The 17,130-nt window shown below is 41.1% G+C and overlaps 1 protein-coding gene across 5 annotated transcripts in view; it reads right to left on the bottom strand.

Annotated features, from left to right (window-relative positions):
• Positions 1-17,130, bottom strand: part of LOC137347128 (zinc finger and BTB domain-containing protein 8A-like) — a 21,134-nt gene continuing 4,004 nt past the window's right edge. Inside the window, exons 2-5 of one of the 5 annotated variants that reach the window (XM_068011253.1) lie at positions 14,019-14,103; positions 4,702-5,666; positions 3,984-4,162; positions 1-2,828 (exon numbers count right to left, since the gene is read on the bottom strand). In XM_068011253.1, coding sequence (XP_067867354.1) covers positions 2,466-2,828; positions 3,984-4,162; positions 4,702-5,635 — 1,476 coding nt within the window. In that variant the 5' untranslated portion in view covers positions 5,636-5,666; positions 14,019-14,103 and the 3' untranslated portion in view covers positions 1-2,465. Of the gene's footprint in view, positions 2,829-3,983; positions 4,163-4,701; positions 5,667-12,804; positions 12,886-13,043; positions 13,205-14,018; positions 14,104-17,130 lie in introns of those variants that run through there. The other 4 variants (XM_068011255.1, XM_068011251.1, XM_068011254.1 and 1 more) reach the window with 4 other exon arrangements.

Raw genomic sequence — 17,130 nt, forward strand, 5'->3', positions numbered from 1 at the left:
CCACCCCCACCCTGCCGCCATTAACTGTTGGTAGACGCATATGTGTCACACGCTCCAGTCCTCCGCACGCCCCACCTGCCTCCGCGTGCACCAGGCACACCGAAGTAAACCCACCGACAGACGCGCTCTTAATAAAAACTAAGCATGATCATCATAGATGTTTCCATTTTCACCCACTTGTTTATAAATTACTTATTTATAATTGGCCTCATCTCACAAGAGTGCTGACCACCTTTAAGAAGACTGGAGAAGCCATGTGTAGTGCCATGAATGGAAATATAGCATAAAATTCATATAACAACAGGTTTGATTGTTATGAACCCAGCACAGTATTATAGGGCTAGATACTGGGCAATAGAATGTAAATTCAGGGAATATCCAGTGAAGACCCAAAATTTATAACAACTTGCTTAGGGAAGCAGTGCAGATAATCGATCCACAATAGTCAGTTCTGCTGTACTGAAAATGTCATCTCCAAAGCACTGAGGTAGTTCCAGTGACTAATACAGTTTGTGAAAAATGTTTCATTTTATTTTCATTTCTCAGTTATTTACACTCTGTTGAATAAACAGATTTTTTTTCTGGCCCCCAAAGTACAAAGAAAATCAATCTGGACTTCTAATTCAGTCATGATTTAAAAACACTGTTGTTCTAAAGCTAATATAATGCATTACAAATCTCAGCTATTAAACTCACATGTATGTGATCATTTAGAGCATATCACCCATTAGATCCATATCTAATTAAATAAATAATTAATCCCACAGTAGAACCTTACTTTTAATCTTGAAGATTTCAATTCAGAACAAAATACACAGTCATACAGAATAATAAAGCATATTGTAGTGGAGCAAGCTTATCAACTCTTGCTGCAATAGCACATACCTGTTCTGGATCAGTCTTATTTAAAAATCTGGACCTTGACATTTTAATCCATGATCACCTAAAACCAAATTCCTTGTCTTCCTTTCCCACACAGCTATGTGAATTCGGTCCTCTTAGCACCAAGACTGGTTAATAAATAATACAAAACATATATTCCACAGTGCCTACCGGTCATGGAAGGCATCCAGTGACTGGGTAGACATTGTAAATGAGTGCTCGAAGAGTCACCTGAACATGCACTAGAATTTGAAGCTTAGGCAAGCAGTCAGAGACACCATTTCTAGCAAACTTCTGTGCCTGGATCTGGAGATAGTGGCAGGATGGCTGATAATCTTGGACCATGAAGAGGAATTGAGGATAGTGGTAATAAATCAGTCAATGAAGATCTCTGTAGAATGAGTTAGTGATTACTAAGGCAAGCAAAATATTAGTTTTACCTTGTTAAAGGTGCTGTATAAATGCAGGTTGTTTTATGTGTGAATACTACAATTCTACATTCCACGGAGTCCAAGCTTCAAGGACATTTTATAAACTTAACATATATCTTAACATGAGAGAAGAGTCCTTAACTAAAGGTCAATCAGCCTAAGAGATTGAAGATTATTTCCTTTAACAAACTGAGCAGCAAAAATAGACAGACACAAGATGTTAATTTCCTACACATTACACGACCAAAAAACAAATAATATGGTTTCAAACAAAGTGAAGTTTCAGGGTATGCTGAAAACAGTCGATTTGGCAATAATGATAAGAAAATCAAAATGGGGTTTGTTCTTACCCCTGCTATTGAGAGTTTATACTGAAGTCTGATCAGATAGAGATTTTGATGGATAAACAAACTGGGCTGCCTGCAGCACCACTACACTAGTTGGAATTAACGTGATAGTAATATGTCCCTTTCTCTTTCCACAGATTCTTACATTTCTAAAACAAGCCAAAACATGGGCTTTGTATTTGTTCATGTCTGGTTGTTAACGTAACTCAAAAGCAATTAGGGATGGTCAATAAATGCTGGCCTTGCCAGCAACGCTCACATCCCCTGAATGAATAAAAAAATACAATTCCAGGACCACTTTGAGTACAAAACGATGCTGCTGAATAGCTCCAGCATATGTACAATACCATAAAGGACAGCTTATCAAGTGAACTGGACATCTGGCAGTTGCAACTTTTTTTAATGTTACAGCATGAAAGAAACCCAGAGAGAGATTTCTTCAGATCAAATCCTGAAGGTCCAATTTCTCTTTAGCAAACAAAAACTGACCAAGAGGTTCTCCATTGTAGGACTAAGTCCCTTGTAGTTTAAAAAAAACAAAACATTTAATATTCATCACATAACACTCTAAAACAATTAAGTTTTAAAACTGTAACTGGACATTTTGTAGAAGAATTAACCCCCCCCCCCCCCCCATCATTCAATTTAACAGGAATGAGAAACAACTATCACAATTGCTGCCATTAACATTTTAAGGGGCAAAGAAATGTAGGAGATTGCTGGAACATGTCTCAAGAATCCCTCAATAACGTATCTTTTTTTCCCTTCCTTTTAAAAAAAAAGTTCTGGCACAGTATCTGTTTACTCAGTCACTGCTCTCAATTTTCTCATATATTTGAACTTTTTCATCTGCATCGTCCAGGATTTCTTGTACTGCATGAACTTCATTGCTTCCTGGACCTTCTCCACCTGAGCTCAGGACCTCCGTCTCCCCATCTGGTTCCGTGGATATCCATCCAGATTCTTTGTCGCTTTCCTGAAATTCCAGATCCTGGTCTGGCTGCGCATCCAGATCAATAGGCTCATCATCATGACCAGAGTTCATCAAACACGCACAGTTATTGCACAGCCCATAGCACTTGCCATCATGTTCCACAATTTTAGCTGCAATGCCGGTGAATGGCTTCCTGCAGACTTTGCAGATAACAAGCTTTCCTGACTTGTGGATCTGGGAAAAGTTCAAACAAAATATAAACATGAGGGAAACTAAAGCTACAAATAATATCAGGGATTGGTCAAGACTTCTTTCTAGTGGCAGAAGGGTCAGTAACCAGAGGACATAGATTTAAGGTATTTGGCAAATGAACCAGAGGTGACATAAGGAAACATTTCTTTATGCAGTGAGAGGTTGTGATCTGGAAGGGTGATGGAAGCAGATTCAAAAGTAACTTTCAAAGGGGAATTGAATAATTATTTGAAATGAAAAAAAACTTACAAAGCTATGCGGAAAGAGCAGTGAAGTGGGAGTATTTCAACAGCTTCACCAAAGAGCTAGCACAGGCACAAAGGGTCAAATGGCCTCCTTCTGCGCTGTATCATTCTATGAACTCATTGCTTATGATAACTTCAGTGCCATTATACAAATTGTAATTTTTTTTGGGGGGGGGGGGGGGGGGGGAGTGGGGAGGCAGGTGCAAGTCATCTGTTTATAAGAAAATGTGGAAACAAAACCAGTGTGTAATAGATGTAGGTAGCTCCCACTGACCAACGTTTAAGATCTTTTTCTGAAATTAAGATAGCTTTCAAGTTCAATTCCATCTCTGCTAAATGGGTCAGGACCTACCTCATTTAATATACAGAGCCACAGCTGACACACAATGCTCTATGGTTGAATGACAGCAGAGTTGTATCAGTTTTAGTAGTTCTTAGTTAATCATAAATCTTCTGTAATCTAATGGACATATATTGAATTTACTATGATCTGTTACTTGTATGGATGTATAATGTTAAGCAGGGTTTTTTATTGAGAAACCAAAGCGAAAGGCCAATATCATAAAAAATGCCACCAAGATTGACAAATACAAGGTTAAGTCAAGTAGTAGAGTTTGATTACACTAAGTTTGCATTTTAAAACCCTGTAGATTACAGGAGGAAGACTGAAGGAGGTAAGAAGTTCCATAATTCGGTGCCTGATCTCATCCAAGCGGTCATTCTGGTACTGATCAGTCTTACTTCTCCCATTCCAGCTTACTGTTTACGTTATTATACAACAGATATTGGTCCTACAGAGGTTACAGGAATTCAAGGTCCTGCTTATACTGTGACTAATATAGCAAAGAAAAATGATTTGCAACCTCGAAATGCAACAAGATTTCACACTCACAGTCAGGACATGGCTTCGGAGATGCTCAAGTCGTGTGAACCTCTTGCCACAGGAGTCACAAGGATATGGTCGCTCCCCTGTATGTGAGCGAAGATGCCGCTTCAAGTCAGACTTCCGCTTCACTGTATGTGTACAGAACGGGCACTTGAATCTCATCTTTGGTAACATATTGCAGTCTCCTTAGAAAAAGTGCAGTACAATCTTTTAATATAGAAATTAAAATATTTGCAGTATTCTAAATTTGCATATAACCAGATGAGAGATTGCGAACATAAAAATATAAGTTCTAAAGAAAAAATAGCTTGTTGGTGGCATTTAAATTGTTGGCAGTCTTGGAATAAGGAAAATGTTCTGATGCTACATTTAAAGCTGTACTGTCTCACAATCTTTTGCACTTATTCAATTCCTACGCAAAAGGGACAATACACAGCATCTTACCTTTTTTCCTCCTGCCTATCTGAAATTTACAATCAGACATCAAATAAAATGGGCAACAGTATCTTTCAAATTACTGGACTATTGAAATACCTATATGCAGCAGAACTTGCATAGATTTACTCTCATAGATGTGGGGTTTACTGCCTTCAGATAAGAAAGGCACTAGATAAAGCACCTTTACATAAAGAGACAGAGATGCCCAGATACTGAAACACCCTGGCACTGTACCACCATCCGCTCCCCCCCACCCCCGACTCTAAAGGGTATGCACCATTCTTACCTGCACCTTCTCCACTCCAGTCACCCACAACTTCCAGAATTGTAGGCATTGGAGGATACCAGTCTTCAGCTTTTCGACCTCTACCTCGAGAAGGTTGCCGTAAAGAGTCACCGTTTCTTCGTGGCAACGGCCAGTCTCTCGGCAGGACATCTGGCTCATGCCTGAACTGATAACTCATGTGAGGAGCACTCAGTTCAGAATCTGGTGATCTTTTCTCCTCAGCTTGGGAAACAGTGTTTATGTGTTCTGATGTTCTCGCAGTTACACCAGAACCACACAGACTAGTGACTTTGAAAACAGAGAGTTCAGGTACTTCCTGATGCACTCGATTATTGACGAAAGAGTTCGGCAGCTGATCTCTGGGGGAATTCTGAAGGTTTGCAACTGGCTGATGAAAGTTGAGGTTTCTCCAGGAGTGTCCAACAATAGCCCCCACATCTGAGCTTTTCTGAACATGAACAGAGCTAGCCTCCAGACCTCGACTGCTGGTATACAGAGATGACACATCCCCACACTTATTCTCACCATTACTGGAATGGCTGAAGTATCTCTCTTTCTCACTGATGTCCAGAGAAGATTTGATGAAGCTTTTACAGACACTGATCACATCAGTCATTTGCAGGTAGCTGGCAGCTGACATCACATCAATCACATTTTGGCTTGTGAGAGACAGCCTCCCTGAATATATGAAGTCTAAAATAATTGTAAACGCATCAGCAGAAAAGACGTCGAAAGTGGCTACTGTGGGCTGTCCCACATCCTGTGCATTATGCAGGAGAAGCATTCGGAAGTAGCCACTGCTGGCAAACAAAATGTTACGATGACCCTTGAAGACTCTTCCCTCCACGATGATGCTGCAGTCACAAAACATTTCTTGTTTGCGCTGTTCATTTAACTGTTGAAGTAAACGGGCTTGGTGAGAGGAGATCTCCATTTTGAGAGCAGTCTGCTGTGAACTCAGCCTGCTGTGGACATGAAGAACATCACTTAACTAATGAGAGAATGAAGTCTCAATTCATTCTAAGTTTCCAAGTAAGGTTTTTTAAAAAATGGTCTTCTGTATTAGGCAATAAGGAGGAATTATGTAAAAGGTGCAATAAAATTGATTATACTTTAGTAAACCAAATATATTACCAGGTTCATAAAGTGTCTATCTGAACTGTCTCATAATAAATCTATACATTACGGACAATTCTCAGTTGATTCCTGTTCGTGTTTATTTCTATAGTTTAAGATTATTGCTCAAAGCCAACCTGTAAGCAAACATTTTATGTAGAAAGCACTCCAAGGAGATCACAAAGAATCTATAGGATTGTGGACAGTTCTCCCAAATCATTTCAATGAAGCAGAACTGAAAAGTACTTTAATGAGCGTTTTTGGATAGTTTGTGTCACCCTAAAGTGTCACGAAGTTGCTTTTTCGAAAATATAAATTCATCCCCCTTGCCATATATAGAACTTAAGAGTAGGTAACAAGGTGACCAACTGCATTCTCTTATCTACAATCATATGCTATGTTTGATATATGCACATACTTCCGTAAAATGAAACAGATCATCTCACAATATAGCACTTTCTTCCAGCTTGACCCTATTATACCAAAACTAGAAGCCATAAATGTAAGAGTCACTAATAAATTCAATAGGGAATTCAGGAGGAACTTCTTTACCCAGAGACTGGTAAGAATGTAGAACTCACTACCACAGGGAGGAGTTAAGGCAAGTAGCATAGATGGATTTAAAGGGAAGCCAAATATGCAGATGAGGGTGAAAGGAATAGAAAGGTATGTGGATAAGATTAGGTGAAGAGGGGAGGGAAGACACTAGGATGGAGCATAAACAGCAGCATAGATCGATTTGGTCGAATGACTTGTATCTGTGCTGCAGATTCTATATAATTCAGTGTACAGGAGGAATTAGCATCATATTGTAAAATTCATTACCTTCCACTTTACTTGATGCAAAACCACACAAGAACATTTCAGTGGTTAGAATGGTGCACCTAACAACAACTGATATAAATTCCAACAGTTCAGGAAATATAAAGAAACCCCAATATGATAAAGGATGGAAAGTTGAATAATGCTAAATTGAAATGTTATTGCTTTTATGGGTCAGGCAAAAATTTCAGTTTCCTGGTGTTGGAAGTGTTACTTATATCCATTGACCTTAATCAGAAAGTTAAATAAATTAGGGAGAGTCTATTAATAGTGCGAACTGTGCATGGCAAGGTGGTAAGAGCTCTTAAACAATTCTGACTATTACAGAAAGTGCCGGAAATACTCAGCAGGTCTGGCAACATCTGTGTAGAGGGAAACAGAGTTAACATTTCAAGTCTTTGACTATTTATTTGTTTTTTGTCTTTTACTACAACTATTTAGCACTCCATTTGCATTCTGTTCTATGAGATGTCATTTAATCTCTCATCCCCCCCCCATCCAATCATAGACCTTCCCTCTTGTTCTTCTCCACACCACCACCCCCTCCCCCCCACCTCCCACCTTTTCACTCGCTCAAAGACCTTCACATTTCTAACTTTTACCAGTTCCGAAGAAGGGTCACAGACCTGAAACGTTAACTCTGTTTCTCTCTACACAGATGCTGCCAGACCTGTTGGGCACTTTCTGTTCTCATTTCAGAGTTCCAGCATCCGCAGTATTAGCTCTTAATAAACTATTACAGTCTGTCTGAACATTCTGAATCTGCTCCCCTTGCAAGCATCCTATTTACTCATATACATAATAGCAATACCATGTTTAGAAAAATGTGGGTTGGTGTGTGCTATATGGCAGCAAAATTGAGTTCAGAAGACATCATAAAACACTACAATAAAGCTGGAGTCTAGCTTTTTGTTTATAGCTTTCTATATTTACAGTTAGGAATATGAAATTTATACTTGAAATGTTTCTTTAATTTTTTTGTTATGATTTTGAAATTTTGTTCTGCGGCCCTAAGATCTTTGTTGGGAATCAGGATCAGGAAGGGTTGAGATTTCAGTTCAACCATGCCACAAAGAATTGTCCAGGCCAATAATTATCCCACAACCAACATTGTTAAACAGGATTATCTGATCATTTACTGTTGTTTGTGGGACCTTGCTGTGTGCACACAAGTACAAGTAAAAATACTTAGCTGTAAAACACTTTGGAATGTCCTGAAATCGTGAAAGGTGCTATATAAATGCAAGTTTTTTCTTCAAGGAGTTCTGTCTTAAATTGGCAGTGAATGCTATTGAACTGCCATTAATGCCACGATCTTACCAATAAACTGCTAAAAGAAAAAAACTTGTATTTTTATTAAGTGGAGAATATGGTTAATTTTACCTCAATAAGGCTATTTTATTGCAAGTGAGAAGAACGTAACTGCTTGGGTACATAATTGGTTAAGGGATAGGAGGCAACAAGTAGTGGTGACCAGCAGCTTCTCTAAGCAGACAGAAGTATGCAGTAGAGTCCCTCAGGGGTCTGTATTAGGGCCACTGCTCTTCTTGTTATACATAAATGACCTGGAGTTGGGTATAGGGTGTACCATTTTGAAGTTTGTGGGGGATACACAAAACTTGACAACACAGTAAATAGAGCAAGGGATAATAGCAGACTTCAGCTGCACTTAGAAAAGCTTGTGAAATTAGCAGGCAGATGGAATTTAATGCAAATAAATGTGAAGTGATGCACTTTGGGAGGAACAACTTGGACAGGCAGTATAATCTAAATGATACTATTTTATGGGGAATACAAGATCAAAGGGACTTGGGAGTACATGTTCACAAATCTTTGAAGGTGGCAGGGCAAGCTGATAAGGCGGTTAAGATAGCCTATAGGATAATTGTCTTTGCAAATAGGGACATAGAATACAAAAACAAGGCAGTCATGCAAACCTTTACAAAATACTGGTTCGGCCTCAGCTGGAGTATTGTGCAATATTCTGGGCACCACACTTTAGGAAGAATGTCAAAGCCTTGGACAGTGTTCAGAGGTGATTTACCAGAGATGAGGGACTTCGGTTAGGTGGAAGGATTGGACAAATTAGGATTGAGATTTACTAGAGATATTTAAAATGATGAGGGGTTTTGATGGTGTAGATAGGAGAAACTGTTTCCTCTGGCAAATGGGCACAGTTAACCAGAGGTCATAGATTTAAAATAAGTCAAAATAACTAGAAGGGAAATGAGGAGCATTTTTCCCCAGAGGGCTGTTAAGATCTGGAAAGCACTACCTTAAAGCATGGTGGAATAGGAACCTTCAAATGGAAACTGGGCGTGTACTTAAAAAGGACTAATTTGCAGGGTTATAGGAAAAAGGCTGCGGTGTAGGATTAAATTGCATAGCTCTTTCAAAGAGCCTGTACAGGCATGATAGGCCAAATGGCCTCCTTCTTTGCTGCAATATTCTACGATTCCATATTGCTATCCCATAGCTTGCCTAGTTACCCCCCATTCTTCAAGATGTCGGATAATATAGTGACCAATGTGAGTTTAAAAAAAAACTTTTTCTATACACTTTCTGTCTACAAAATCCAACTTCCTGTCATCAACATTTTCCATTATAAATTCTGTCCACATTTATAATAGAACTTGTTTATTAACTTATCACACCTTCTTGCCAGTTACAATGCTATAGTGCCCAAGTTTAGTATTTCCCAAATACAAAAGCAAAATACTGCAGATGTTGGAAATCTGAAATAAAAACAGAAAATGCTGGAAATACTCAGCAGGTCTGGGAGCATCTGTGGAGAGAGAAACAAAGTTAAAGTTTCAGGTCGATGACCCATCATCAGAACTGATAAAAGTCACAAATGTAATAGGTCAAATGGAGGAGGGTGGAAAAAGAACAAAAGGAAAAGTTTAAGATAGGGCTTAAGACATTAAATGACAAAAGAGTTGGTGGGGCAAAGCCAAAGGGAGTAGTAATGGGATGAGTAAAGAAACAAAAGATGCATTCAGAGGAGTTGTGAATGGCAGAATAACGAACAGCTGCCGTGCGAAAGCAAAAACAAGAGGAATGAAAGAGAAAACAAGATTAAGGCTGAAATGTTCCAGTCCAACTTGGACCCATCCCTCAACTCTTTTTCCGGTACAATAGTAACTGTATCGGTGCTGTTCCCTGCTCTCACTCTGAACTGCAAAACTTCAACTTTGCTTCTAATTTCCACCCTTCTCTCATCTTCACATGGTTCATCTCCAAATCTTACCTTTCCTTCCTCAACGTTTGTCTCCATTTCTGGTGACAGGCTGAAAAGAGGAGGAAATAGCACTGATACAGTCATCAATATACCAGAAAAAGAGTTAGGGAGGAGGCCAGAGTAGAGCTGAAACATTTTGGCCTCAAGCTTGTTTTTCTCTTTTTTCTCTCTCGTTTTTGCTTTCGGACAGCAGCTGTTCACTATTCTGCCTTTGACAACTTTTCTGGACTCATCTTTTGTTTCTTTACTTGTCCGATTACTACTCGCTTTAGCTCTGCCCCAGGAACTCTTTTGTCATTTAATGTCTCCCGTCTTCTGCCCTATCACAGACTTTCGTTCTTTATCCACCCTTCTCCATGTGACCTACTTAAAATCTATTACATTTCTAACTTTTCCCAGTTCTGATGAAGGGTTATCGACCTGAAAAGTTAACTCTGTTTCTCTCTTCACAGATGCTGCCAGTTCTGAATACTGAGGAAAGTTATACTTCATGTGGGGAGTGCAGCCAGAGCCAAGTCATGGCACCATGTGTTAAAGGCCTGTTACCCGACCCGAACCCGACATGTGTCAGGGTCGGGTCAGGCCCCTCTTCTGGGTCTGGCTTTCGGGCTCGGGTTGGGTTGGGCCGGACCAGACATACACAGTAAGTGCTCTGCTGGTAAGTATTGAAATTAAAAATAACTTACCTGAGCTGGGAGTCCAGGACAAAACTGAGTCTGCGCAGGGAGCGAGTGACGTCATCAAGCATGCGCTGCAGCTTCTTGGGAGGTTCCGAGTCGGAAGGTAGGTAAAGGACAGGTCGGGTTATGTCGTTGTCGGGGTCAGGCTCGGGACAAAATCAGAGGAGGTCGGGCTCGGGTCCGCTGCGGTTCAGTCGGGTTCTTTTTCCTGACCTGAGCAGGCCTTTACCATGTGTGGCTCAGTTGTACAGGGGGGCTCAAAAGACGACTAGAAGAGCAATAGTGATAGGATATTCAATAGTTAGGGGAACAGACAGGCCTTTCTGCAGTCGCAGACGTGAATCCAGGATGGTGTGCTGCCTCCCTGCCAGGGTCAAGGATGTCGCTGAACAGCTGCAGAGCACCCCGCGGGAGGAGGGTGAACAGCCAGCAGTCGTGGCCCATATTGTTATGAACGACATAGGCAGAAAGAGAAATGTGGTCCTACAGTCAGAATTTAGGTAGCTAGGTAGGATATTAGCCAGCAGGACCTCAAAAGTAGTAATCACCAGATTACTCCCAGTACCACGCACAAGTAAGTTTAGAAATATGAGGATAAAGAAGATGAATATGTGGCTGGAAAGATGATGCAGGAGGGAGAGCTTTAGATTCTTGGGACATTGGGACCAGCTCTGGGGGAGATGGGACCTGTACAGGCCAGACGGGTTGCACCTAAATAGGGTTGAGAGCGGTTAATAAAGCGTACAGTATCCTGTAATAGGGACTTGGAGTACAAGAGCAAGGAGGTTATGTTAAACTTGTACAAAACACTGTTTCGGCCTCAACTGAAGTATTGTGTCCAGTTCTGGGTGCCACACTTTAGGAAAGACGTGAAGGCACTGGAGAGAGTGCAGAAAAGATTCACGAGAATGGCTCCAGAGATGGGGAACTTCATTTACAAAGAAAGATTGGAGAATTTGGGACTGTTTCCCTCACAGAAGAGAAGGCTGAGGGGAGATTTGATAGAGGTATTCAAAATCATGAGGGATCTGGACAGAGTAGATAGGAAAAACTGTTTTCACTCATGAAAGGATCAAGAACAAAGAGCACAGATTTAAGGTAATTGCCAAAAGAAGCAATGGTGACATGAGGAAAAGCATTTTCATGCAGCAACAGGTTAGGTTCAGGAATGCACTGCCACAGTGTGATGGAGGCAGGCTCAATCGAGGTATTCAAAAGGGAATTAGATAGTTATCCGAAAAGGAAGAATATGCAGGGTTAAGGGGAGAAGGCGGGGGGATGGCTCTAAGTGAATTGCTCATTTGGACAGCCAGTATAAACATGCTTCTGTGCTGTAACAATTCTGTGATCAATTATCCTCAGTCCTCCAATCCCATTTCATTTGGTCTCAAGTCCTTACTTACAACACTACAAGAGATAAACTTTTTTTAAAAAGTCTTCCAAGATAAATTTAATTTATATTTAAAAATAAAGCATACAGCACTTTTTTTAAAAAAGAAAAATAAATTAAACCGGTGATAGTTTTAGGTAAATTAGCAGATTTCCTGGTGCACCTTAACTCATTTCTGCCAACTCAGCTCAAAGTTCCCAAATCCCATCTTTATGTAATGATATCAGCTGAGGTCAGGACTGCGCTCGTTCTGATACTCACACATTAACAACAATCACTTCAGGAGTACTTGGTGCAACCAGTGCCCCCAAAACCAGAATTGGACAATTTGAGGGTGAACACATTATTTTAAGAAAAAAAAGACTCAAGTTTCCAAAAAATGAAGTAAAAATGCGCTACTCCAGCATAACCCTAGCGAGGAGTCGGTTGAGACTAAACTCACCGCGCGCGCAGTATCACTCACAGAACCCGCCCATTTTCTGCGCCTGATTGCAATTGCTCGGTTAAAGTGCCAATCAAACGACAGCGAGACAATGGATAACAATACCGAATAACGCCCGGATCCAATCCGCCCGCTGAGAGCAAACCGCCCATGCTCGCGACCAGCCCGGGACAAACAATCCGCCCGTTCATCGCGCGCAGCCCGTGCTCGAGACCAGCCCGGGACAAACAAACCGCCCGTTCATCGCGCGCAGCCCGTGGCAAACCGCCCGTGCTCGAGACTAGCCCGGGATAAACCACCCATACTCGAGACGAGCCCGGGATAAACCGCCCGTTCATCGCGCACAGCCCGGGACAAACAAACCGCCCGTGCTCGGTCTTGGAACCCGCGCTGAGCCCGGGCAACCCCTCACCAGGTTCCTCAGCCGAGGCTGACTGAAACATATTTCCCCGAGTCGGTCCTGCGCACCGGATGCTATCAGCCCGCACAGTCCCGGCCCAGCGACCGCTCAATCAGCCAATAGCCCGGGCTCCGTGCCACCCTTAATGGGGAGCGGGCTCCGTGCCACCCTTAATGGGGAGCAGCCCCCCCCCGGTCGTTCCCTGAATGTTTGATTGAATCCCGGCAAAAAGCCCCAAACCCTTTTCTTACCCACGATCGACGCTGCACTCCACCCGTTCCGACCCGGACGTACTTTTAACGCCCGGATTTACACCCGGAGGCACTTAAAGGCGAAATATAACGAACTATTGAAGTGTAATTTTCAGTCCAAGTGCAATGTTTGTACATGTTTTGACCGCTTTCGAGGTTGCTGTCAGTTTCCCACGTTATAGTTTTATTTTAAATGGTTTGTCTTAAAACAGTAGACAGTCACCATTTTGCATTGGGCTGCGGACCTCCCCATGGTCGGTTTTAAATTGCAAGAGTGGCGGCTGTTACATGTGCATCGTTGGTACTCTCCAGCTGGGTGTACAGAGGATCATATACTTAATGCACATGCAGCCGGTGGGGCTATTATTTTAAAAACTGCACAATGATGCTGAAAAACCGAAGCAGGAAACTGAAAGAGACTTCGGAGTCTTAAGCTTCCCCCCTCTAACGTCCAATTAAGGTAGATCATTGAGTGCACATTACGAGCGATTATTCACAAATTCGTACACTATTCCTATAATGTAGAGTATTAGGTTTCAACACTTGAAATATACAGGACAAGGATGGAATTGAATAATCGTCAAAGCAAATCGAACAAATTCACATTGAGGGATTTTCTAGGTTCGGTTGAAGCTGGAGTTAGGGTAGACAATGAAAAGCTGTTCCCATGGTACATGGACTAAGGGACACAGATTTTAAGGTTTGGGGCAAGAGCTGCAAGGAAATGGGATGGGCATTTGAGAGAAATAAACTTGCAAGGCTATGGCAATGGAGCGGGAGGATGGGACTAACTGGATTGCTGCACAGAGAGCCAGAACAGACTCGATAGGCCAAATGGCCATCTGCATAATGACTATGATTCATTATTGCATACGCCAGAGGATGCTAAAATCTACTTAAAGAATCAAACTTAAATTTTCATCTCATTGGATGCACTCAAGACTACCTCCCAACCTCTCAAATGATCCATCATACCTCTATCAGCCATGATCTTGTTGAATGGCGGAGCTCGAGAGCCCGAGTGGCCTACTCCTGCTCCTAATTCGTATGCTTGTAAAAACTGAGAAAGAGAAAAAAAAATATTGCAGCTACTGGTTTCAATTCTCACTGGAAAATCTTTTTAGCAAACAAACCTAATCAACCAAAACAGTCAAGTTCAATTTGCCTAAAATACAGTGGGACAAAGAAATTATGAACACAGCATCAAAGAACAGTTCTGATGAAAGGTCACAGACCTGAAACGTTAACTCTGTTTCTCTCTCCACTGATGCTGCCAGACCGGAGTATTTCCAGCATTTTGTTGTTAAAGCCAAAATATTTAACCTTAGTTCAATTATAATAAATCTAAAGCAACCTGTTGAATAATGTATTAATTTTACAAAAAAGGCTTTGTTTAAGGCAATTTCATTCCCCCATATTGGAAAATGAAGTTTGTTCAGAAATATGGAAGACTCTTGGGTTGATGAGAGACAATCTTGGTAAAATAATTTCATTTTTGTTCCTTTTTGTATGTTTGTTCTGATAGTTTTATTTCTGCCAGGTACAGTGGACTCTGGTCTTCTAGTCCTGATAGTATCTTTCTCTTGAACTCAAATAGAAAGCCTTCAAATTTACCACATGTAGTATATAATCTCTTGAATCCCTCTCCTATTCACCTTACTTTCTTGGACCTTTGCTTATGTTCACTCCCCCTAAGAAGGCAATCTACTTACCCTTCTATTGTCCTTAATGTGGTACTTTGTATAATTCTGGAAATTGCTCAAATTATCCATCACCATGAAAGTTTTAGTTTAATCTATAATCATTCGTGTGGTTTTGACAAGGCCTTTCCATAGTAATCTTGTACCATCCTTCATATCTTGGACATTTCTCAAGCCTTTGACAGTAACTAAAATTGTATGGTTCAGATCTTATCATATAGCCTCACACCAGAGCTGTGTTCATGGCTAACCACATTCCATTCAAATCATTCTATTGGTGCTGCAGCTGATGTCTCAAGTCACTGTTTTCCTATTAAGTCATAGGTTCCCCAGAGTTGTCCTCTCTTTATATCAATGGTCTCCTCCAGATATCACTCAAATGGGGGCAGAAGAAGTGGGGTATGATTCTTAATGAATACTTTGTCTTCACAGACAGTAGAGGAGGAGGAGTATGGAATATCAGGGGATAAACATAATGAAAGGGGAAATATTAAATAGTTTAGCATCTTTGAAAGTAGATAAATTGCCAGGCCCAGATGAAATGCATCCCAAGCTCTTGAAAAGCAAGGGAGGAAATAGCGAAGGCTCCGACCATCATTTTCTAATCCTCTCTGGCTGCAGGCATAGTGCTAAAGGACTGCAAACATTGTACCATTGTTTGAAAAGGGAGAAAGGAATAGCCCGAGTAATTACAGACCAATCAGCCTAACCTCACTAGTTGGCAAATTATTGCAGAAAAAATTCTGAGGGATAGTAATAATCAACATTTAGAAAGATATGAATTTGTTAAGGGAAGGTTGTGTCTGACTAACTTGATACCTCCTCAAGACATTCAAGGGTCAATCAGAGTTACGCATTTGATATTGTCTACGTGGATTTTAACAAGCCTTTTGACAAGGTCTCACATGACAGACTGGTCAGTAAAGTAAAAGCCCATGGTATCCAAGGGGAAGTGGTAAATTGGATCTAAAATTGGCTCAGTGGCAAGAAGCAAAGGGTAATGGTTGAAGGGTGTTTTTGTAACTGAAAGGCTGTTTGCAGGACTCAGTACTAGGTTCCTTGCTTTTTGTGATGTATATCAATGATTTAGATTTAAATGTAGGGGGCATGCTTAAGATGTTTGCAGGTGATACAAAAAATGGCCATGTGGTTGACAGTGAGGAAGGAAGAAAGCTGTAGACTACAGGAAGATTTCAATGGACTGGTCAAGTGGTCAGAAAAGTGACAAATGGAATTCAATCAGGAGAAGTGTGACATACTGCATTTGGGGAAGGCTAATAAAGACAAAGGAATACACAGTAAATGGAAGGTTACTGAAAAGTGTAGCAGAATGGAGCGCATGTCCACAGAACCCTGAAGCTACCAGGACAGCTAGATAAGGTGATTAAGACGACATACATTCCTTTATTAGCTGAGGCATAAAAAATAAAGAGCAGGGAAGTTATGCTAGAATTGTATAAAACACTAGTTAGGCCATAGCTAGAGTACGGCATACAATTCTGGTCACTGCATTGCAGGATGTGATGACACTAGAAAGTACAGAGGAGATTTACGAGGATGTTACCAGAAGTGGAGAACTTAATGAGAAAAGATTGGATAGGCTAGGGTTGCTTCCTTTGGAACAGAGGAGGCTGAGGGGAGATTTAATTTGAGGTGTATAAAATTATGAGGGGCCTAGATACAGTGGATAAGGAGGACATATTTCCCTTTGCAGAGAGGTCATAACCAAGGGACATCGATTTAAAGTGATTGGTAGGTTAGGGGGGAGTTGAGGAGAATTTATTTTTCATCTAGAGGGTGGTGGGAGCCTGGAGCTCACTGCCTGAAAGGGTGGTATAGGCAGAAAATCTCATCACATTTAAAAAGTACTTGGATATGAACTTGAAGTGTTTTAACCCAGCGATTCTCAAAACTTACTTAAATTGAAGCACCCTTTTTCAAATGGATTAGTAATTATGGACCCCCCCAATCTAAATTATACTAAATAATGCTCATGAAAGATTGTTTGGGGCGGCACAGTGGCGAGCACCGCAGCCTCACAGCTCCAGCAACCCGGGTTCAATTCTGGGTACTGCCTGTGTGGAGTTTGCAAGTTCTCCCTGTGTCTGCGTGAGTTTCCTCCGGGTGCTCCGGTGTCCTCCCACAGCCAAAAGACTTGCAGGTTGATAGGTAAATTGGCCATTATAAATTGCCCCTAGTATCGGTAGGTGGTTGGGGAATATAGGGACAGGTGAGGATGTGGTAGGAATATGGGATTAGCGTAGGATTAGTATAAATGGGTGGTTAATGGTCGGCACAGACTCGGTGGGCCTGTTTCAGTGCTGTATCTCTAAATCAAAAAATCAAAATCAATAATCATTTTAAGACGATAGGTATTTACAACAGAT

This window comes from Heterodontus francisci, chromosome 31 (assembly GCF_036365525.1).
Source record: "Heterodontus francisci isolate sHetFra1 chromosome 31, sHetFra1.hap1, whole genome shotgun sequence".
Lineage (NCBI taxonomy): Eukaryota > Metazoa > Chordata > Chondrichthyes > Heterodontiformes > Heterodontidae > Heterodontus > Heterodontus francisci.